At 62.0% G+C, this 23,178-nt stretch overlaps 2 protein-coding genes across 7 annotated transcripts in view; both read right to left on the bottom strand.

Moving 5' to 3' along the window:
* THRAP3 (thyroid hormone receptor associated protein 3) overlaps nt 1–5,986 on the bottom strand; it is a 26,051-nt gene extending 20,065 nt beyond the window's left edge. For 2 of the 3 annotated variants that reach the window (XM_014881255.2, XM_088178467.1), the window contains exons 1-2: nt 5,899–5,986; nt 974–1,032 (exon numbers count right to left, since the gene is read on the bottom strand). The gene's annotated coding sequence lies outside the window, so the exon portion shown is untranslated. The remainder of the gene's footprint in view (nt 1–973; nt 1,033–5,898) is intronic. The other variant, XM_014881258.2, reaches the window with a different exon arrangement.
* Nucleotides 5,987–6,610: 624 nt separating this feature from the next.
* Nucleotides 6,611–21,602, bottom strand: MAP7D1 (MAP7 domain containing 1). 4 transcript variants are annotated; one of them, XM_088178309.1, is made up of 18 exons: nt 21,567–21,602; nt 14,547–15,200; nt 14,369–14,437; nt 13,515–13,678; nt 13,052–13,166; nt 11,284–11,394; nt 9,768–9,890; nt 9,512–9,654; nt 9,258–9,391; nt 8,820–9,169; nt 8,569–8,743; nt 8,344–8,503; nt 7,994–8,098; nt 7,818–7,871; nt 7,663–7,720; nt 7,463–7,580; nt 7,200–7,390; nt 6,611–7,126 (listed from the first exon to the last, which is right to left on the bottom strand). In XM_088178309.1, exons 2-18 carry the CDS (start codon nt 15,181–15,183, stop codon nt 7,116–7,118), a joined length of 2,718 nt encoding a protein of 905 aa, XP_088034435.1. In that variant the 5' UTR covers nt 15,184–15,200; nt 21,567–21,602; the 3' UTR covers nt 6,611–7,115. The 4 variants fall into 4 exon arrangements, with proteins under 4 accessions (XP_088034435.1, XP_088034434.1, XP_088034433.1 ...); XM_088178308.1 differs by lacking the exon at nt 21,567–21,602 and adding an exon at nt 21,409–21,427; XM_088178307.1 differs by lacking the exon at nt 21,567–21,602 and adding an exon at nt 21,035–21,110.
* Between the last annotated feature and the right edge of the window lie 1,576 nt (nt 21,603–23,178).

A 23,178-nucleotide genomic window follows, 5' to 3' on the forward strand; every position in this document is an offset into this window, starting at 1 on the left:
AAACAATCCAAGAAAAAGCTGATTATAAGTCTGGGTGTCTTTGTAACAGAAGTTAGGCAGCTGGAATTTCTGCTAAACACAGAAAAAAAAATCCATAATTTAAAAAAAAAGGAGAAAAACCTATTTTATCAGCTTTTTCCTTCCAAATTTTACATCAGCTTGGGAAAAGCAGAAAGATCAGGTCTTTCCCCAAATTGATGGCTTTCTCACAGCACAGCCCTACTGCTCTGAGCAGCTTTGGATAGGAACTGATCCTCTGACAACACTGCTGGGGGCTGGGAATCCATACCTGGAGTTTTGAAACCCCCACAAGCAGCAAGAAATGGTCCGATTTGCTTTCCTTAAGAGAACTATTCACGAATCAGTTAACTCAAAGAATTCAAACTTGTGTGTAAGTGAAGTTCTCAGCAAAGGGAGGATGAACTTGAGGACATTTCCACCCTCTCTCAGGTGTCTGCCAGCTGGAGCCCAGCAGCCTTCACACACGCTTAGAAACGTGGAAGTTCTGCTTCCAAATAAACAGCAAGTAACAGAAAAACCGTTTGATTGGGGGCTCTTTGGAATTTCTGCTGCAATACACAGTACAGTTACAGCCAAAACAGAATCTCCTGAGGGATTACAACTCTCCACGCATTTAACCTATGAAAAACCAGCAAATTTCATTTAAAAGCTGAAAAAAGCAAACCTACTCACATATTCTCAAGCCAGCACTTCATCTATCTCTACCTTAACTGGAATCCCACTACCTCATGGGAAAACAAGAAAAAGGATTTCCACGGCCTGGTATAACATTTAAAGTTCTTTATTTTTTTTTTTTTAAATGTGGCATTATTGTAAGGACAAGGCACCAGACCAGATCATCCCTACACTCTGTCAGACTTCAAAACAGAGGGAAATGCCTGTCCACAGGAATCCCACACATATAGAATAAGCTCATTTCATTTAAACAATTTTCCGTGCTGTGTTCACATACCTTGTACAAGTGTCCCATCAAATCTGGTTCTAAACACTGCTTCTTTAGAAGCGATTCACCTAAGTAAAAAAGGGAGAAATAAATTTAAACCAAACCAGACACTGGCAAATCCTCTTATTTTAGCAGCACAGGAAAGGAATCTGATTTCAGCCATTCATCTCAGCATCGTTTCCCAGTAAAAAAAAAGCCACTAAAATAACCTCATCTAATCAGACAGTGCACACACAGGTCTTAACTCAGGAAACCAACCTCACACACAGCCCCGAAGGAACAATTACAATAATTATTCCAGGTGTAAATTACGATGTACACAACGCTACCTGGTATCACATGTCCAGCCCCCATTAAGGCACAGGTTAGTTAACATCATTAATGCTGAGCCTCATCCCTGGAGGACTGAATTCCAGCCTGACACCCCACAGTCCCCCATCACCTTTTAGTGCTCCCAGAGCAGACACTCCCGGGGACTCTTTGCCCGGCTCTCCTCTGCAGCTTTCACTCATCCAAAGGCAGCAGCAGCAGCAGTGCCTGGCCGAGCCAGCTCTGCACCCTGCAGTCCCAGCAGGGGCTCTTTGGGGTTTGCACACCCACCTTACCCTGTAAATCATGGCAGGCTAAAAATGGCCGGGTGACGAATGTGGAGGTGAAATTGTGAGCAGTGCTCTGGGATCACTGGAGCCGTGAGCAGGGCTGTGCACAGGCCTCACTCTTGGGCACCAGAGAGGCATAAGCTGTGTTCACGTGTGACAGGAGCAAGGGCATGGACAGAAAACCCCTCCTTGGGTGGGAAACAATCCCCAGTGAAGCCGGGTGCCACCTCTGTGTGCCATTAGCTTCATTTTTTTTTTAATGGCCTGGCAGCTTCCGGTTACCATGGAGTGGGGCAGCGCAAACACCATTCCCAGCTGGCATGAAATGTGATCCCGTGATTTCACTATTCATAGCTCTGACATGATAAAGCTAAATTAAGCAGGAACTCTTCACTTCTCCGAGCTCCCAGCAGTGACTCCCCCAACGCTCAGGCTCTCCTAACACAGTTTTTTTGTGAAGAGGAGAAGGATGTTTCCTTTACGGTAGGAGACTCCAGATCCACACAGCCAGCTTGTGATCCGGAAACAAAATGGCACCAGCTCCTTCCCAGACACTGGTTTGTCCTGGCACCAGCGGGAACAAAGACCTGATGAGCTGCTAGGGCCAAATTTAACAACTTCCTCATCTTGAGACTCACTGCAGAATCCCACAGAGCAGTTTAAGCCTTGTTCCCAGGTCTGTCCCTCATGGACACCATAGGGGCAGCTCAAGGGGCACTGGCACAGCCCCACTGCCACCAGTGGCTGTCACACAGGCTGGCACCATCATCTGGCACAAGATCCCCAGGGAGCCAGGTCAGCTTCGGCAACCACCACCATTATTTCTCTCTCTTCCAATGCCCGTGGCCTGAAGTATGTGGCTAAATATCCTGAAATTCCTGCCTCACCAAAGAACTCTTTGTACCACCGTAACTCCATTAAACACAGCCCAGGATACTGTAAACTTTTCCAGAAATGGAGAAAAAGTTCAAGGGGTCCACGGCTGCTCAAACAATTAACGAGTTCCAACAAGACAAACTGTCATGTCACAAAGACAAAGCCAAGTGAGCTGAAAAATACTTAAATTTCTGGCAAAACCACTCTATTCCTTCAGGGATACAACTAGGGAACACCATGGCCTTACAATGAAAAGCATCCTCAGGCTTATCCAGTCCAGCTCAGCACTCCCTAGGCCTCCCAAAGCAACATTTCTTTGACAGCAGAGAAAGTGGGAGCAGGTAAACCAAATTTAGATCTGCTGATGTGCACAGACTTACTCTATATGCTGGTGTTTTATAACTGTAACATTTTTGTTTTCTAATAGCAACACCCATATCAAAAAGTGTTCACCAGCTTTTCTGCAGCCTCAAACACCTCACTGTGAGCCCACATGCCTGGCCTGATCCAAATGACTATTTTCTTTAATACTTTACAAACTTCCTGACTTAAATGAACTGGAGAAAGCAGCAGACAGATAAATTATACTATCATAACCCCATCTGAAGAATACCCATTTTATTTACAATACACATGACAAAGCCTTACTTCCATGAAAAAGAACTAGAAGTCAAAGTCAGGCCACGTGGCTGGTCCAAAACCCTGGAGTCCAGGGATGCCTCTTCCCAGACAGCACTTGCTGAAGCACTGACAGCAGAACTGCTTTCTAGAGACACACACAGCTCAGAGAAGTAGGGAATTAGGAAGGATGGAAAATAGCAGGAAGTTATCAGGGTAAACTCAGCAGAGACACGGGCAGGACTCCTGCAGACAAAGAACACGGGCAGGGATCCATTGCTGCTCACACCTGCTGCTGCCAACACAGCCTGAGTGAACAGGAGGCTGCAGCCAGAGCACCACTGCTCTCACAGCACCTTGGATGGCACCTCCTCCCCAGGGCCAGCTCATCTCTTCACAGATTCATTCAGCTTGGTAAAGATCTCCAAGATCAAGTCCAGCCTGTGATTGATCCCCACCTTGTCACCCAGCCCAGAGCACTGAGTCCCATATCCAGATATGCCTTGGACACTCCCAGGGATGGGAATTCCAAACCTCTCTGGGTAGCCTCTCTCTTGCCTGACCACCCTTTGCAATAACCTGACAGGTAAAAGGTTTCCTCTTTGGATCTCCAATGTGAAAATGAGACAAATGGTCTCAGCTGCCCTGCACCTCTCTCATCCCATGGACAGGACCCCCAGCTGGAGGGGAAGGGTTCAGACCCCAGAACTCTGCAACCCCCTGTGACCAGACTGTAGCATTTCCAAATCACACTCATGTGGAACAGACACCAAAGCCCATCCACCAGAGCACTGCCTCAGGAGCAGCATTCTCAGCCTTCAGCTGCCTAAGGACATTGGAGGAAACTGTTCAATTTGAATTCTTACTTGCCCTCCCTGCTTCTGCTGAAGTAGGGACAATAATTCCTAGAAGGAAGGATGCAATTCAAAAATATGTAGCAGCACCCAAAGAAATGACAGACAAAAATCATAAGACCCTAGACCCTCCAGAGGATCCTATGACACAAAAATGTACATTTGCAAAAGCTCTCTACAGTAACGGTCTTGTTTTGTCCTCTCATCTGCTGTGAGATTGTGCAACTCCTAAGAGAGGTCACAAAGCTGGCCATTTCCTCACTCCATGCTGGGCACCTGTGAAATTCCAGAGCAGACACAATCACAGAAGACTCCAGGAGAAGGCTCTGCTATGTGCTAGCACTTGCTTTCCTGTGCCTACAGCCGACTCCCTTTGAGGGAACCTGAGAGGCAAAGCTTCGAAACACCTTTTGAGTGAGTGGAGCCAAGGCTGTGACACCCAATCCCTGGGAGCAGCTCTCCCAGCCCAGCACCCACCAAGGGCACAGTAAAGCCCACCCAAAATGTCACACGCCATCAGTACTGACACAGCCTTGCCCTCGCTCCCTGCAAGAGGGAATCCTCAGGAGTCCTTCCAGAGAGTAACAGGACGATTTCATTGCACTCTCAGGAAAAGCAGCCTGAAAATGTCAATCGGCTGATGTGACCCTGCAGCCTCTGTGCTGCTGTAGCAATAAAGGCTCTTCTCTGCCAACACCAGCTACAAGACAACCCAGATGATCTTCCAAATGGTTTTAAATTGTTCATTTTAAGCAACAAACCTGTTCTTGTGGCACAGCACCTGGCACATCACTGTACACATAAAAATCAAGGAGTCCTCCACCTCCCACAGGTCCTAGAAGTGTGGATGCTGTTACATACGCACCACACGAGTTCATCTGCTCCTCCCAAGGCAGGGCACAGGGAATGGTTTCACACTGGAAGTGAATTTAGATCAGTGGAAGGTGTCCCTGCACATGGAAAGGGGTGGCATGGGATGAGCTTTATGGTCCCTTCCTACCAAATCATCCCATGATTCAGTGATTCTATGGATCAATGCCCATTACAGACTTACCCTGTTACTTTCCACAAAAACACATCCAGGAAAAAAATACAGTGACAACCACCTTGGGTAGGCTTTGAAATGCATTTGTAGAAATTTCAATCATGTTAATTTCCCTAAAACTACACGGACTATTATCAGTCCAAGGAAAATGAACACTCAGGCTTCACACGTGAGTCGGAGCCACTGCACCACCCCTTCTGCCACATCGCCTGAAGTTCAGCCAAATTTCATGTTTAAGCAAGATGCAAAGCAGGCAATAGAGAGCACCGATCCGTCCTGCTGCACCGGCAAACGGGTGGTGCTGAGTGCCGGTGAGGGGTGCTGCGGGAGCCACACACCAGCGAGGGGCTGGGACGCGGGGTCATGGCTGCGACCCCTTTGAGCTGTCGGGCTCCGCCCGCCTCCTCGGCGGCCCCGGCAGCGCCTCCCGAGCCGCAACAGCACGCGGAGCCCCGGGGATCGGGATGGGACCTCTGGGACAGACCGACGCGAGGGGGGGAACCTAAAGGGCGCGGCCCAGGAGCGCGGGCGTAGGACAGGGATCTCCAGGAATGGGACGGAGGAACAGTCTAAGAAAACCACAGCGTAACATGAGCTGCTCCGAGAAAGGGCCGGGGAGGCCCAACCGGTCCCGGGGCCGCGAGGAGGCGCCAAGGCCTGGCCGGGCCCAGGCCCACCACGAGGCGCCACTGGGGCCGGGCCAGAGCGGTCCCGAGAGCTGCAAACAAGCCTCGCCCGCGGACATGCGGGGCCACGACACCGGGAAGGGGGGGAGCAACGCCGCGATGAGGCCCAGGATGGGGCGAAAAGGCGGAGGGGGTAGAGCCGGGGCGAGGCGGCTACGGAGGGCCCGGGGAGGAGGGAGGGGTAAGAAAGGCTCCCGGTAACGGCGGGCGGGATAGAGGGGGGACGCCGCGGACTCCCCAGTGCCCCTGCACTCACCGGCGCCGCTTCGCTGCGGCCCCTCCGCACCAGGCGCCCCCTCCGCCTCCACCTCACGCACTTCCGGTCCGCGCGCGCGCTCTGCCCGCCCGCGGGAGCCGCCGGGAGCCGTAGTCCGGCCCGCTTAGCGCGCCGCCTGCCCGGCGGCTCCGCCGCACTACAGCTCCCAGCGGGCGTTGCACCCTCCAGTTCGTCACTTCCACGTCCGTCCGTGGCGCGGCAGTGCGCGCAGCCCTTCCGGCGGGGAGCGGGACCGCGGGCGGGAAATGGCGGCGGGGGCGGTGACAGGACGCGTCCACCCAGCCGAGCCCAGCCCGGCCTGCTCCGCCGTGTGGGCGGCCAGGACGTGGCGCGGCCAACGTTGGAGGGGCTTCGCGGGGGTCTCTCCGGTCCAGCCCTAATGGTGCAGGCCCCGGGCTCCCGGTTTGTCCCACGTGCGGCTCCTGAAGGCCTGGCAGGAAAGTGGCAGCCCTAGGACAGGGCCCTGCTTGCGGGTGGGGCCGCCAGGATGAGGTTTCTCCCCATCGCCGGGACTGAGCTGATGGAGTGGGCAGTGCGGGGGACTCCAGGGGCGAACCCGAGAACAGTGACGAACGTTCCCCACTGCTATAGGGGCCGGGAGAGCGCTCTGCCCTGCCCACCCCTGCGGAGCACCGAGGTGCGGGCACAGACCCGCCCAGTCCCCTCCCCGGACACAGAAAGGCACGCCGAGGGCATTGTCCACTTTTAATTGCTGTCAAAGGTTGTCTGGATGCATAACACTGTCACAAGGGCACAGAGCAGCGTGGTGCCGGCCGGGCCCGGGGACACTGGCCACACGGACATGCGGGGGAACGTGGGGACAGGGAGCTGTGACAAGGCCCCCCCGAGCCCCCCAGAGCATCCCCACGCCCGGCCGGCTCTATTTACAGTATTCACAGACGTTGTACCCAGCGAGTTAAATAACTACATCATTACACCACACGTCTGGGGCGGCTCTGGCAGGCTGCGAGGGTGGGCTGTCAGTCTGATAAGGTGCATATTTAAAATAAAAAAACCCAACAAAACGAAATAAAAACGAGAACAAAGAGAGGAGCCAGGCGTCCTCGCCGGGGTCCTGCAGCCCCCAGGCACCCGGGAGGAGCAGCGAGGGTCGTGTTCTGACGACAGCTACGGTTCTGCGTGGGCCGCCGGGGTCAGGGCGTGGGCAGTGGCCCCTGGGAACATCAGCCAGGTCGTCACAGCACCTCTGCGGGTGGGGAGAGCAGTGTGAGGCTGGGGTGCACACAGCGTCATCCCCTCACACCCCTCACACTGCTCACCTGTCACCTGCGGGGGCTTCACCACAGCCTGCTTGAGGAAGGGCTCCTTGTCGCCGAAGGGGATGATGCTGCTGGGGCTCCCACTATGGTGGGAGAGATCCCGCAGCTCCTTGGAGCCCTCGGTGCCTGAGAAGCCGTTCTCATGCTTGCCGGGCTGCACGCCGTTCACCAGAGCCGCTGCCTCCTTGGAGCTGTGGGATGGGAGGGCTGGGCTCAGCCCCGGCCCCGCCACCCCCTGGCCCCCCCGGTGTCCCCGCGCTCACCTTGGCTGCAGCCCCTCACCCACCAAGCCCTTCGTTCCCCCCGGCGTCCCTGCGCTTGGGGTCTCCGTCTCTGGGAGCTCCTCTGCCTTTGGGATCGGCCCCAGGTGCTTCTCACGGCCTGAGGACATGACAGAACCTGGCTCAGCCATGGTCCGGGCCAGGCCATGGCCGGGGGAAGCAGACCCGGGGTGCCCACACACCTGGGACATCTTCCTGCTCGGCTGCTTTTCCGTTCACCACCTTCTTGTCGTCCTTTTTCTGCAGGGACAGGAGAGCTGTGAGGGTCTGCAGGCAGGGGCAGAAGGGCTCTGTGCCCCAAGTCCCCAGTACCCCGGGACACAGGACAGGCTCCCACCTTGGTGTCTGCTGCATCCGACTTGCGCGTCCTCTTCATGATCTCCTCCAGGCGCTGCAGTCACAGAAGGACTCACACACAGCCCTGGCCACCCAGACCTGCCCCTGGTGCCAGGCAGAATCCCTTCCAGGGAAAAACCTGCCCTGCCCCATGCCTGGAGATTCCCCCATCCTCACCTTCTTCCTCTCCAGCCGCTCCTGCTCCTCCCGCTGGAAGTGCTTCTCCCGCTCCAGGCGCTGCCGCTCGGCCTCCTCACGTGCCCTCGCCTCGGCCTCTTCCTTCTGTGTCACAGCAGGGCAGGAATGGATGAGATGCAACAGGGAGGAAAGGGATGGGGCAGGGTCCAGGGCAGGGACTGTGGGGAATGTGCTGCCTGGATAGCTCATCCCTCCTGCCACTCTGGGCCTTGAGGGGTTGGGCTGGTTCTCACCCCTTCATCCCCCTGGAGAGTGAATCACAGGAGAACATCCCTGCCTTTGTCCCCCATCTCCTGCAGCCCCTTTCCCCCACGCTCTGTCACTCCAACCTGTCTCTGCAGCCGCTCCACCTCCTCTCGCTCAGCCTGGGCTCTCTCCTGGGCCTCCTGTTCCTCCTGCAGCCGCCGCTCCTCCTCCCGCTGCCGTGCCAGGGCCTCCCGCCGGCTCTGCTCTTCAGCCGCCCGCTGCGCCCGCTCCTCCTGTGCCCGCCTGTGGGGAAGGGGCCCTTAGCATGGCAGGAGGCCAGGGCCAGGGACCAGGGGGACAACACCCACCTCTCCTGTTCCTCCTGCTCCCGGCGCTCCCGCTCCTCCCGCTCCCGCTGCTCCCGGGCCTGGCGTCGCTTCTCTGCCAACAGCCGGGCAGCCTCCTCCCGGTCTGTGGTGCCAGCGGAGGGTCTGGCTGGGGGGCTGGCCGGCACAGGGCCAGGAGCCACAGGAACTGGGGGGCCTGGGGAAGGCAGGCAGTGTCAGGGCTGCTCTGGCTTCTCCCAGCCCTGCAGCTTCCCTGGCCACACCGTACCCACCTGCTGTCGGCTCTGCAGACACCTTGGGGGGCTCAGGAAGGGCTGGGGGTGCCGGACCCCGCTCCTCCTCCTTCCTCTCCCGTGCCTTCACTTGGCCCTCCTGCTCTCCTCGCTCCTCCCGGGTCCTGGCCCGGACCTTGGGGGACGAATGGGCACTTCGAGGCAGGGGCGGCTTGTGGGGAGAGCTGAGGGCCAGGCTGGGGGACGCCGGGCGGGCCTTGGGGGTGGCAGGGGACGAGGGACGGTTCTTGGGAGTGGCAGGGGACGAGGGACGGTTCTTGGGGGTGGCAGGAGATGAAGGACGGTTCTTGGGGGCAGCAGGGGACGAGGGACGGTTCTTGGGACCAGGGCTGCAAACAGCAAGAGACCGTGTTAGTGAGGCTGGGGCAGCCCCTGGGTGGAGTCGGGCTGGGAAGCCTCAGGGTGTGGGATCCCGACCTGCTGTCAGCTGCAGGCAGGAGCCGGGGCTGTGCCGCCGGCAGTGACTGCCGCTTCCTGAGGCTGCGCTCACGGGACAGGGCGCTGCGCTCCTTGGCATTCTCCCGATCCTTCTCCTTCTTCTCTTTCTTCTTCTGCTCCGGCCAAGGACAGACAGAGATGCTGTTAGCGCTGGGTGCTGGGCTCGGCCAGAAGTCACGCCGTGCCCCACAGCTGCCCTGGCACCCAGGGTCCCTGCGGGAGGTGGCACTCACGGGTGAGGGCTCGGTCCTGCGGCGCGGTGTCACATCAGGGCTGGCGGTGGCCGCCTTCCGGCGCTCCCAGCAGCGGTGCGGCAGGCGGTGGTTGTGGCAGGGGCTGAGGGGGCTGGCGGAGGCTGAGCGCGGGCACACGGGCACTGCGGGAGGAGTGACCAGGGTCAGGGTGGAGCCGGCACCAACACCAGCTCCCCAGTGACTTCAGGCTCCCTCATCCTGGTTCCCTGCCTGTGCCAGGACCCCAGGGGCTCACCCTGCTCCTTGCCATTCCCAGCCAGCGTCACGGCGCTCCGGCTGCGCGCGAGGAACGACAGGGTGGGCGTCATCAGCCGGTCCACGATGCTGCTCTCCCACGGGCTCAGCTGCAAGCTCCGGTCTGGGGAGGGAGAGAGGCCATTAGTGCATCACAAACCCCAGTCCTGCTCCCACAGCCGCCGCTGGGAGGGAGCAGCCGTGTGTCTGCAGCAATACCATGGTGCATGCACAGTTCCAGGAGTGCCCAGAGCTTGGCCGTGCTGGGGAGGGGTCCCCACGGCCCTGCACAGCTGAGCAGGATGGTGGGCGTCTGGGTGCCTGTGGACGGCGCTGTGGCATGACGACAGTGTCCTTGTGTCCTGTGGACACTGCAGTCACCGTGTACCAGTGGTGCCGGGTGCCACCCTGGTGACAGCAGCCTCCCCACTCTGCCCTCTCCTTGTGCCCAGCAATGGCACCATTCTGTGCTCCTGCCCTGTGTGACCAAGGCCCTGACACGTGCCAGCTGCCCGGGGGACACCATAGTGTGCCCTCATGCCACGGGAACTGTGCTGAATCACCAAGTGTGCCCCAGGAGCCAGGCCAAGCTCACAGCACCCACGGAACAGCGATGCCTGGCCACACAGCTGGCTCAGCTGGGCACCAAGCTGCCAATGGCTGCCCTGCAGCACATGTCACCAAACACCCCACGGCGCATGGGAAACACCCACGGAGACAGGGCCCCTCTGCCCCTCTCCACTGGGTGTCAGGCCAGAGGCAGCACCAGCTGCTGGGAGGGGAGAGCTCAGAGCCATGGGTGCTGCAGGGGGACAGGGTGGCAGGTCTGGCACGGGCCCAGGGAGATGCTGCTCCCACCTGGGCAGTGCTGACAGACCCCAGGTGCCTGTCCCTGGGCTGAGCCCCAGCAGAGGGCGGTGGGAGCTGCCTGCGTCACCACAGCCACCAGCGTCAGCTGCTCTGGCTATTTATACCCATCCGGGAAGGCACCCATCACCAGGCAACCCCGAAACACAACAGCAGCCCCGGCACTGGACACATCCCTCTGTTGGACACATCCCTCCAGCATGGCTGCAGCCCTGGGCAGCGCTCCCAGGGCCAGGACGACCTTGCAGCACCACGGCCACAGAGCTCCATGGCACCCAGCCCCAGGAGCCTGTGGGGACACTAGCACCATGCCCAGCCCCAGGAGGGCTGGCAACAGGCAGCCCCTCTGTGGCTGCACCAGCACCCACTGGAGCTGCCCTGGGGCAGGGAGCCAGGCTCCCATCCCCGTCCTGGCATCCCATGGGGCTGCCACCACCCAGCCATTCCTCCTCCTCCTCTTCTTTCTCCTCCCAGCCCACACAGCCTCAAGGAGCCACCGGCCGGTTCCAGCCTCCTCCCACAAACAGCAAACGGCTTCTCCTCTCTCCGCGGGCACCTGGGGATGGGGGACCCTGGCACTGGGAATCCCCAGCACTGGGCGGGGACCAGGCTGTGCCCCCTGCGCTGGGGCAAACGCAAAGGGCTCTTACTTCTACTGGGAGAGTTCCAGAGGGTGGCGGAGGATTTGGAGAGCCGCTTGTTGATTATAGAGTCGACGTGTTTGGGGAGGTTTACAGCGGACACCGAGCACCGGCTCGCACCTGGAGGAGGGAAAAGACACAAGGGCATTAAGGTCCCGGGGCTGGGGCCGGGCCCCCCACATGCAGCATGCACGGCCGTGCCAGGGCACTGGGGCAGAAGTGGAAGGACCAGGGGAGATGCTGGAGTCCGGGGACACAGCACAGAATGGGGTAGGAGATGCTGGAATCCAGGGACACGACACAGAATGCGACAGGAGATGCTGAAGTCTGGGGACACGGCACAGAGTTGGACAGGAGATGCTGGAATCCAGTGACACGGCACTGAGTGGGTCCAGAGGAGATACTGATGTCTGGGGACACGACACACAGCACTGGCATTCAATATGGCAGTGTCTGAACCCTGCAGGGTCATGCTGGGATCATGCAGGCATCTCATCCTCAGAAAGCCAGGGCAGCTCCCAGGCCCTGCTACAACAGTCTTCCCAAACACAGTCCTGGGAATCAGGAGCAGCTGGCCGGGGACCTCGGCAGCACCAGGTGAGCATCCACCCTGGGGGAGCAGGGTGAGGGCAGCAGGTCCAGACAGACGCGAGACAACATCACACCAGTCCTGGGTCACTATGACACTGCCAGGACAGTGCTGGTGGCGGCAGCACCTCCACAAGTAGCTGGGATCTCCTGACCCTGGCTGAGTTCCTCTGGACAACACAGCCAGGGAAGCTCAGGGCCGGTGGAAGTAGATTTGTGAGTGACAGCTGGCAGCAGCTCCAGCAGCACATCCCGATGGGAAGTGGCAGGGGAAGGTGTCCCCTTGCCAGACTCTGCCAGGTGCTGCACCATGGACACCCCGAGTGTGCCACAAGCGAGAGTGGCACACACAGCACCGAGACAGGCGTACCCAGAACAGGGAGCCTGCACACACAGCCCAGCCAGGTACAGCCAGGCACGCAACACCTGAACGCACACGGCACTGGGCACACGGTGCCAGTACGCACAACCTGGGACACAACACCTGTACACAGCTCGGTCAGGTACAGTCAGGAACACAACACCTGTACACAATCTGGCCAGGTACAACAGGGGCCAGCACAGCTGCCCCATGGCACATGAAGGCCAGACAGTTCCCAGGGACACAGCACTCTCCTCTGTGTCACCATCCATGCTAGACAGTGCTAGCACCTGCCAGCACAGCACAGCAGTCAGGAGACCTCCACATGTCCAAGTGCTGAATTGTGAAATGCCCCCAAGAAGCCCTCAAGGAGCAGGAGCAGCTTCTGCAGCCACACATACAGCCACGGTCACCTCCGTACTGGACCTGGAGGGGACAAGCACTGCCCCCCACCCCCAGGACGAAGGGACACGCCGCAGCACAGACCCCAACCAGAGCTTGCAGAGGCCTCGTGCAGCTCCACAGTCCCTGGGCCCAAGGGCATTTCACGGCTGCTGGAGACCTGGCAGTGTGGCCATGGCACACCGAGGCAGCCAGAGCTGCCCCCAGGCAGGTCTCTGAGTGGAATAGGGACTGTGACACACAGCCTCCAGCTTACACCCAGTCCCACAGGAGCAGGAACAGCCACGGGATCCCATCAGTCCCCAGCACAGCCCAGAGTGGCGGCAGCATGACCCCACCAAGTGGGGTTGAGCTGGGTTTGAGGGTTGGCAGAGAGATGCCCAGCTGCTCCCACCGCTGTCAGAGACAGCCCAGCCCAGCACTCACCATCCTTGTGTGCAGGGGAGCCGTGGTGCAGGGCCCCAGCCCAGGACCACCGCTGCTGCCGGATCTCTGCCCACGTCTTCTTGACCGACCGCTGGATTGCTGCCTCATAGCGCTCCTGCCCGAGGGAGAGGGACAGGCTGAGCCTGGCGGCTGCACGTGTGGGGCTGGGGCCAGCCAGAGCCCTCCAGCATAAGGACATCACAGCGATGGGGGTGCTTGGAGGGAGACAGGACAGTGATGCCTGCCCTGGCCAGGGCACATGTGCCAAGAAGCTGGGCACAGCACAGGCTCTGCACCATGAAAGAGGGGCAGCAGAGGACAGGCAGAGTGGGCAGCTCCTGAACGGCTCATGAAGCATCTCCTGAAGGGCTGCTGGAGCCATGAGGACTCCTCAGGGATTGCATCCCATATGCTGCCCCAACCCCATGTCCACTGCACCCATGATACCCATCCCCATCCTCACCTTATTCTTCTCCAGCTTCTGCCTCTGCCGCTCCTCCAGGACCGCCCGGCGCTTCTCCGCCCGCAGCCGCTGCTCCTCCAGCCGCTTGCGCCTCTCCTCCAGCTGCTTCTCCCGCAGCAGCCGGGCCTTTTCCTCCTTCTCCAGCCACAGCACCCGCTTGGCAGCTGCGGGGGGCAGCGGGGTCGCACCGGAGGCACAGCCCTGGGCAGCCCCATGGTGGGACCGCGTGCCCATGCCGGCGGCGTGGGGCCACAGGCTGGCTGCAGCCGGGGCACGCGGTCGGGCTTGCGGGGCAGGCAGCATCACGGCGAGGGAGGGGTTTGGGCCAGGACAAAAGGAAGGCCGGGAGCCCGCCGGGAGCCCGCCGAGCCGCGCGGTGAACAATGGGGGAATGAGGGTGGAAAGAGCGCGGGGACAAGGAGGCCCCATGCGCAGCGCAGGGGGCCCGCTAGCCCGCTGCCCCGAGCCACTCTGGGGCTGCCTGGGGCTGCCTGCACACGGCAGAGCCGGGCACCAGGGCTGGTGGCACCTGCACAGACCCGGGGAGTGTCCAAAGCAGGGAGCAACAGTGTGCTGGGGGGTCAACAGCATGCCTGGGGGTCAGCAATGTGCCTGGGGGTCAGCAGTGTGCCTGGGGGTCAGCAATGTGCCTGGGGGTCAGCAGTGTGCCCAGGGATCAGTGGTGTGCCCAGGGGTTAGCAGTGTGCTGGGGAATCAGCCTGGTGGGCAGAGCTGCAGGCGCTGCAGTTCCCGCCTGGGCTCAGCTCACCACAGCTAATGGGATTGCCCATGACCCGGCAAAGCTCCTTAGCCCCTGCCTCCCTCCACATCCACTTTCCCTCCCAGCCCCATACCCAGGTACTTGGCCCGCTCCTCGCGCCGCTCCTTCGCCTGCTTGTGCCTTGCCTGGGCTTTCTGGGCATCTGCAGAGGGGAAACACCATCAGGGTAGTACCTGGCCCCACCAGGCATCGACTGGTGCCCCCAGGGTGCAGCATCACTGGAGGGAGCATTGCAGCCTCCTGGCACCCACCTTGTTTGGGCCGGGCGCTGGCAGCAGGAGACAGTGAGGGGCGGTTGCTCCGGGGGGTCACATCCTTTGAGGGCCCAGCTGTGGCACCCAGGGAGCTCTTGGCATCAGGAGGGGCCCCTTCAGTGGCAGCTGGGGCTGGAGGCTGGCTCCCATGGGGCAGCATCTCCACGGAGCGAGGGGCAGCAGCGTGGACGGGGTCAGGCTGGTCAGTGGTGTGGGGCAATGCCTCTTCTTTGGGGTGCTCAATCCCAGGCTGCTTGGGGGGTCCGGGAGGGGACCGGTCACACCGGGAGGGAACACTCTGTGCTGAGGGGACCACAGTTGCAGAGCTGGGGGACACAGGCTGTCCTGGCAGTGCCACGTCTGGAGGGCCGGGTTGGTCACGCTGTGGAGGGCTGCTCTCAGAGGGGTGCATCACAGCCGTGGGGAGCTGCTGGGAGGGGGCCATGGCTGCAGGGACAGGTGAGACGATCTTTTCAGAGGGGATGATGGCTGCTGGGACAGGTGGGACGGTCTTTTCCGAGGGGATGACATCTGGAGGGCCGGGTCGGTCACGCTGGGGGGGGCTGCGCTCTCCCTGCAGGGCAACCCCAGGCGAAGGGGGCGGCATGGAGGGCGGGGGGATGCTGTCTCCCATCGGGGATGGTGGCTTCCCTGCAAGAGGGGCAGAGCAGAACACAAGGTCACTCAGATGGGGAAGGCTGTGGAAGATCCATCCTCCCCAAACATAGTCCTCAGGGGGCACAGCCCTGTCCCCCCAAACACAGCCCTCAGGAGCGAAGCTGGGGAGGGCAGTGGGACCCCACCTCAGCCCTGCTGCTGCTGCCCCAGTCCTGGGGGGCACCCACAGCGGGTGCCAGGCGCTGGGCACACAATGCACAGAGGGACAGCCGGGCTCCACCAGGCACTGCCACCACAAAGCTGCCCTTCATCCCCTGGCAGCTGCCGCCTGGCCCTGCCATGGGGGGACACGGGGCCAGAGACCCCCCACGGGCACAGGGACCCACAGACTCGCCTGCCACTGTCCCTGAGGGGACGAGGATGTCGAGCATTTCCGCGGCACAGCCAGAGGCAGGATGGGCGCGGGCTGTGGCCTGACTGACGTCACCGTGACAGCCCATGGCCCCCATGCGCCACGGACCCGCAGCCATGAACTCATGGCCCAGGAATGCACACGAAGCTGCCAGACAGAGCCCCCTCCCCGCGTGGGGCCGGCCGTGGGGCAGCCCAGGGGATCTCCCCCATTCTGGATGTCCCCTGGGCACCCCGAGGGAGCCCTGAGCACACCCCAGCACAGTGCCAGCACCTGGCAATGCCATGGCACGTGCCTTCTGTAGAAGTGGTGTCGGAAGTGTCCTCAGTGACAACAGTGGTGCTGACTCCCCCGGCCCCCATTATCAGCCCTTTGCAAACAAACCCTTCAGTATTTGCCAGGATCCCAACTCCAACCCCCACGCAGCAGCAGCACCATCACTCCCGGACAGAATGATGCCAGACCCACCCCAGGACACACAACTCCAGCCCCATGGGCACCACTGCAGAGTGAGCCCCCAGCTGCAGGGGGGATGGCAGAACCCCAGTGACCAGCACCCACCACCAGCTGATGTCACGCGCTGGCTCAGCCGTGTTTGCAGAACTCTCCACAGCCCTCAGCGAGGGGCAAAGTGTGGGCTCTGCAAACACAGCCGGCGCCACTCCTCACCCATCCCATTGCTTCTCACCCACCCCACGGCTCCTCTCCCACTCCATGCTCTCATCCACCCCATGCTGGAGCGCTCTGAGCCAAGGTCAGCCCAGGCTACACAAAGAGGCATTGCCAGCCCCCTGCACTGACAGCATGGGCACACCCCAGGTCCTCTGGTCCCCAGAGAGGGGCTGGGGGTGCTGCTGCAGCCCCCCAGGCCAGGGCTGTGCCAACAGGATTCCCCCACCCTGGACTCTGTGGGGACATAGCAAGCCCCGGCCCCCCCGCAGACTTTCCGGGTATTTTCTGCTGCAGGAAGCCAGCCCATCCCCTGGCCCCGATCCTGCACATCCCATGTCCCCAGCACTGTGCCCTGCGAGGCAGCCATCAGTCTGATGAGGACTGGGACTGGGGGGTCCCCTGCTCTGACCCCCAGGGCTGCCTCAGCTGGGCAACCACAGGCAGCAGGGCTTGGCAGCCTCCAGTTGCCAGATCTCAGGATGGAATCCCATGCTGGGAGGGGTGACCCTGGGACCACTGTGGTGGCACAGCCAAGTGCTGCCCACAGGGCCGAGTGAAAGCCAAGCCAGTCAAGTCAAGGCCAGGCTGATCCCCTGAGCAGATGGAAATACCTCAGGAGAGCCCTGGACATTTGGGGAGCACTGGCAGGGGACAGTGGGTGCCTCCTGCCACCCCACATAGCCAGGCACAGAGCCCTGGGCAGGATTTGCCCTGCCCCACTGGCCGGAGAGACAACAGCACCTGTGGCCAGGGGAGGGCTGGCCAAGACCTCCAGGCCCAGCCAAGACCCCCAAGGTGGGGCAGGGCCAGCCCTGCTGCCATCTGTCCCTGTCGCTGCTCCAGCACGGCAGCTGCCCTGAAACCCAACGCTGCCTGCGCCCAGGCGGCGCGGGCGTCCCCTCTCCCCCGGCCAGGGCATTCCACACGGATTAGCTCCCGTCCCCCCAGACACGCAGGCATGGCTGTCCTGCAGCTCCCAGCCTGGGTGAGCCCGCACGGCACCAGCCCCGCTGCTGCCACCAGGACAGCGCCATGCCCAGCCCAGGGCGAGGTGCTGCCCTCGGTGCCACATCACCCAGCCCATCCCGCTCCTCCCATGGGTCCCTTTGGCACTGCTGCCTGTGCCACTGAGCACCAGCGGCACCTCCAGCCCGGCAGTGCCCGGTGCAGTGCGGTTCCTTGGCCAGCACATGGCCAGGGATGCTCAGCCAGGCACAGGCACATCCCCGGTGCCGTGAAGCGAGAGCACATCGAGGCCCGCGGGCACTGCTCGGACCAGCGGCCCTTGTTAATTGTCCGCCACACACCCCTGCAGGGCACTGCTCCTAAGAACGGGGGGGGCACCCTCCTGATGTCACCTCAGCTCCCCCCAGCTCCGTATCCTTGTGTTCCCGCTCTGCAGCACAGCCAGAACAGCCACAGGCTGCTCCGCGTGCAGCGCCCAGCAGGGCACAGGGCATCAACCAGCGCCTGCCCCTGCCCCGGGGGACCAGGAGAGCAAGGCTGATAGAAGTCACTGGAAAGCCACCCAAAGGAGCTGGTGTCACAGTGCCCAGCCACCCTGGCCATTGCATCAGTCCCTGCTGTTCCAAGGACAAGACCCTGAGTCCAGCCCAAGGAGCTACTGCTGGCCCTGCAGGGCTGCTCCCTACAGCCTGTGGGGACATCCATGTGTGCAATACACCCTCCCTGGTGCAGCTGTTCCCAGCTGCCTTCCCTGCTTCCATAGCAGCCGCACGGGGATGGGTCTCTTGTTGCCAGCAGGTCCTGGTGCAGAGCAGGAAGGCAGCCGTGGCTGCAGAGCAGGGACTGCTCTGTGGGTGCTGGTGTCCACTCTGCCTGAGGCCACCGGAGCATCCCGGGATGCACCGGGATGCTCCAAGCCCTGGGGGTGCTCCAAGCCCCAGTGCTGCCCCTAATCCCGCCCCCACCTCAACACTCAGATGTGCCTTGGGGCTGAGCCCCGCCCTGTCTCACCCAGCTCCTGGGATTCCCCTGCGCTGCAGCAACCCTGATACCTGGATGACAGGGACAATGAGCAAGTGCTCCTGACACATCCCTGGAACGTCCACAGCACATTCCCAACACGTCCCCACTACGTCCTGCCTGCAGGCACAGCACTGACACGCACCCTCAGTGCTGGCTCACATGCCTGGGCAGGGAGACGTGGGCAATGCCATCAGCCCCTGCCTCGGGGGTGGCCAGTGCCACCCTGGCAGCCGCCATCAGCAATGACACCCTATCCCCAATGGGGACAGCCACTTGCAGCCTGTCCCCAGGCACACGGGCACTGTCACCCATGGCTGGCTCCTCTCCCCAGCAGCTTGGAGCCAGTGAAACACAGCTGGCACCTGGCTGGGCTTCAGCCCACAGGGCCCCACCACTGCCCCACTTCAGGGGACTGGCCTCTGGGGACAGGCTGGAGCAGAGCAGGAGGGGCCAGGCAGCAGGACCCCTGGGAGGGCACAACCAGGTGGCATGAAGGAGAAAGAGGCATATCCAGCCCCCTTTCCCAGGCTCATGTCCTACCAAGACTCCGGGATAGATGTATGGGGGGCAGCCATGGGGGAACTGCACCAGCCCCTCGGCCAGGGCAGAGGTCACTGAGCTCCCACGGCACTGAAGAGCCAGCAGTGATGTGCTGAGCTGCAGAGCAACAAGGGGAACTTGGGATCTTGTGGCGAGATCGAGGCCAGAGCCAGGGAGTTTCCAGGGTTTAAAACACACGTGAAAGAAAGAGCTGGAGCTGCTGCTGGCCCCAGTACCCCGACAGCAAACTGTGGTCACAGTGCAACCCCAAACAGCCCGAGGACAGGAGCAGGAACACCTGCCCACCATCCATCTGGCACTGGCAGTGGCGACAGGAGGTGCCCTCGTCCTTGCGGCGACCCATGCGGCGCCACCAGTGCCCAGGGCAGCCAGCCCAGCTGCGTTCCCAAAAACCTGTCTGCTAGCATCACGCTTGGGAAACAGAAACCTGGCTAGAAGGCAGGGCATGGGTCCCTGTGCCTGTCAGCATCCAGCCCCTTGGGGAGCAGCTCAGTACCCCCAAAAAACAGGTCCTGTGCCTCACAACACGGATGCGGCACCTACCAGGGCTGGGGCCGTGCAGGATCCAGCTCCGTTCCCGGCAGGCTGCCTGTGGGGCTGCCCAACCCTGCTCAGAGCCCTCCAAGGAGCGAGAGCTTTGCTAACTATTTTGGACATGGCACCACGGGACTGTCACATCACCACTCTGCACGTCGCATCACGTTGCTCTGACGGTTTCACAGCAGCGGCTCCTGCACTGGGAGAACTCCCGAGCTGCTGCTCCCAAACACAGGCACTGGCGGGCAACCAGCTCACCCTCCCTCTCTGCTGTGCCAAGGGACAAGGGCTGGAGAGGCTGGGGGAAAGCTGAATAAGGACAGACCTCTGCCTGCTCCCTGCCTTGGTCCTCGTCCCTCTGTCCACTGCATCCTTCTGCCAACCTGGGCAGCTCTGCAGGTCACACCCTGCCCTGGCTGCCCTTCATGCGTTTCTGGCATCCAGAGCCTCTGGCTGCCCCACACATGGTGGTTCCTGGCCCCTTGAGTGAAATCCTGTCCCTGATGGTGGCTCCGACCCGCTCTAGGCAGCAACACAGGAAGCAGCCCGGGCTACTCAGTCACGCAGGTCACCCACATGGGACAGGTCAAGGAAGGTCCCTGAAGAAGGACACGGTGCAAAACCTCCCGTGCTCCTTCAGCACCATTCTGTGCTTACAGCGGAGCAGCCAGTGACCCACTCGCGTGTGCAGGGTGTCCAGGGGGGCCGGGAGCAGCCAGCCCTGGTCCCCGGGCAGCGACAGCACCGAGCAGGCAGGCCACGGCGGGCGGGAAGGCGGCAGAGGCAGAGAGCAGGACTCAGACAACATGTCTGGCGCAGGACGCGTCCTTCGGGCAGCGACGCCAGGACCCGCGGCCGGCTGGTGCAGGAGCCGCCGGTTTTCAGCATCGCCGGAGCCGCAGCCATCCATCCCTCCCTCCCTCTAAGCGGGCCCGGGCGATGGAGCACTGGGGCCGAGGGGGAGGGGAGCCGCCTCTCCTCTTCCTCCCGCGGTGGGAAGCGGCTCCGCCGCGAAGCTCTGCTTAGTCACAGCGAGCGCTGCGCTGGAGCCTCGAGAAGCAGCGCCAAACCCGGCCCCGGCCCCGAGCGCGGCCCCGCCGCCGCCGCCGCCGCCCTCCCCGGTTCATCCCGGGGCAGCGAGACCGGCCGTGCCGGGACGAGCCGCGAGTCCACGCGGCGGGGCGGGGGCGCCCCGGGCGGGCGGGGGGCAGCGGGTGCCTCCCATAGGGTATATCCCCACCAGCCCACCAGCCGGCGGGGACCAGCCGGGCGGCGCCGGCACCGCCACCCCCGAGGCTCCCCAAGGGCAGTTCCCTTACCCCCCCTCCGGCGGCGGGGCTGGGGCCGCTCCGGCCCTCCCCAAGATGGAAGGGCCGTGCCCGGGCTTTGTCCCTCCCGGGAAGCCGCCCCGGCCCCGGCAGCGCCTTCCCCCCCTCGCCCCCCCGGCTCCTCCACCGCCTCCCCGGGCCGCCGCCCCGCTCCGCTCCGCCGCATTCCGCGGACCCGGCCGCCGCATCTCCGCCGGCACTGCGGGCCGCATCCCGCACCCCCCCCGGCAGACCCCGCACCCCCGGGCCGCATCCCGCAGCCCTCGGCCGCATCCCGCACCCTGAGTCCCTGCGGCCCCGCGGTGCGGGAGGGGGCCCGGGCGCCCCCCGGAGCCGGTACCGGTGCCGGTGCCGCCGCGGATCCTTACCGAGGGGCTGGGGCCGGGGCTGCGGCTCCCGCCCGGCGCAGCTCCGCTCCATGGCGCGGCAGGCGCAGGGGCTGGCCCAGCCCCGCTCCCCCCGGCCCGCGGGGGAGGACGCTCAGCGCTCCCCGCCCCGGCCCCGCGGCCCCGGCCGGGGGGAGCGGCCGGGGGATGCTCCGCCTCGCCCCGGCTCCAGACGCGGCCCCGCAGCCCCGACCCGGCGCCGCTCCTCCCGCAGCCGCCGCTGGGACCCCGCGCCTGTCACCCCCGTGTCGGGCCTGCCCCTCTGCCTGTCCCTGCAGTGCTCAGCATCCCCCAGCTTTGCTCGGCCACTCGCCCGCCTCCAGCCCCTGCTCTCCCAGATTTTGGGGCTCGCATACACATTTTACGATGCTCCGGTCACGCGCGAAGCGCTGGCCCCGCAGCAAACACGCCCCGCCCCGAGCAGCACCGCGATGCACAGCCAGCGCCACCCGGACCTGCTCCCCCAGCCTCAGGCACCCGAAAAAGACACCGATTTCCCGTTTCCGAGCCCCACCTCAGCTGTTCAAGAGGCCTTGGAGCTGCTGCTCCCCCGCTGCCTGTCACACGTGAGCTTTAGTCACCGCCAGCAGCCGCCCCCGCTCGCGGGGCTCCCCTCCCGAATCCCACCCTGCCCCGGTAACCGGCAGACAACAGAGGCCGCTCCCGGTCCCCGGGCAGGAGCAGCGGCCCCCGCTCGGCCCCGCTAGCGCTGAAACCTCTTTCGGCCCTGCTTGGACGGGAATGTAGCGGCAGGGCCAGGGTAAGGGACAAGTTGGAAGCAGCAGCAGTGGGAGGAACACAGCTTCAGGCTCTGCAGGGGCACCAGGAGGCAGGGACATGTCCTTGTCCACCACGTGGCCAGCCTGCTCCAGGCATCCCGCAGAGTGCCCGACTCTGGATGTGTGGATGAACAAAGTTAGTTTTCTGCGGGCAGCACCCATCAGAGATGTCTGTTTTGGGGATGATGTCACCACAGGCCAGGAGATCCCCTGCTACTCATTCTCCCTCACCTACCAGGCAAACAGGTTTACTGAAATCCCAGCCCTTTCCCTTGGAATTGCATTCCCCTGACTGGGATAGGGAGCTCCTCAGCAGACAGGGCGGCCCCACTCTGTGATGCTGCAGGGGTAGCCCTACACCCCAAATCACCTTAAAGTCATCATCCTCCTACAGCCTCCAGCCTTGCACCCTCTCACCTGCCTTAGACAGAGCAGAGGCTTCCTGAAACTCCCAGAGACAGAACTCACTTGTCTGCTGACTCCCCACCACGGAATGCTGCATGGCCAAGCCTCAGCTCTGGGAGCTGGGCACCCCAGGAGGGTGGCAGGGAGTGCAATGTCCAGCAAACTCACAAAGCCAGGATATTCCCTGGGACAGAAAAGGGGAACAGCCCCATTCACATTGTTGCATGGCTGAGCCTCCAAGGGGCTGCAAGCAGCCCCCCAGCCCAGCATTTCCATGGTACACAAGGGATCTGGCAGAGTGGGACTGGAGCCACCCCATGACATATTCCAAAGGTGACTATGGATGGCTTCCAAAGTCTCTTTGCCTGTGGGTTCCACAGCATCACCTGGAGCAGATGAGCATCTCAAGGCTCTGGGACAGCTTGCTACTCGATCCAGCCACGTCCATGGTCCTTCTCCCCACAGTGGGGTGCAGTGGGGTCAGTCTGGAGGTCTAGAGCAGAGGGCATGGTGAGGAAGGGCCAAGTGTGGGTGTACAGGGCCTGTGGCCGTGCTCCAACAGTTCAACATGAGAGGGCTCGTGAATGCCATGCCAGCCCAAGTCGATGGGCTTATACAAGCAGGGATTGATCAATCACTCTGCTGCAGGCAGAGCCCTGCTGTGTTGGGGTTCCTGGGTCCAGCCCCGCCATTCCCGTGATGCTGGGAACAGCTGCCCTCCCTGAGCTGATGGAAAATCCGATGAGCTCATGATGAGTACAGCACCCAGCCCTGGCTGCTGCATGCCCCAGCACTCCCTGTGCTCCTCAGCCCTGCAGCGTGGGGTACAACACTGCCATGGCTCCATCGGGCCAGTCTGGGCAGGGGGCTGCACCCTGAGGCCCAACACCTGGCCCTGACACCAACTGTAGGGACCCAAAGGGATCAGCACCCCAAAGTCAA

The sequence above is a fragment of the Sturnus vulgaris genome, chromosome 24 (assembly GCF_052056855.1).
Source record: "Sturnus vulgaris isolate bStuVul1 chromosome 24, bStuVul1.hap1, whole genome shotgun sequence".
In the NCBI taxonomy this organism is placed as follows: Eukaryota; Metazoa; Chordata; class Aves; order Passeriformes; family Sturnidae; genus Sturnus; species Sturnus vulgaris.

Coding starts and splice junctions, on each gene's coding strand:
- MAP7D1 (XM_088178307.1), bottom strand. CDS start 21,086: ATGGAGCGGAGCTGCGCCGGGCGGGAGCCGCAGCCCCGGCCCCAGCCC. Junction 8,504..8,568: donor GAGCAGGAGGAACAGGAGAG/GTGGGTGTTGTC, acceptor CCTTCCCCACAG/GCGGGCACAGGAGGAGCGGG. Junction 7,721..7,817: donor CGGATGCAGCAGACACCAAG/GTGGGAGCCTGT, acceptor CTGTCCCTGCAG/AAAAAGGACGACAAGAAGGT.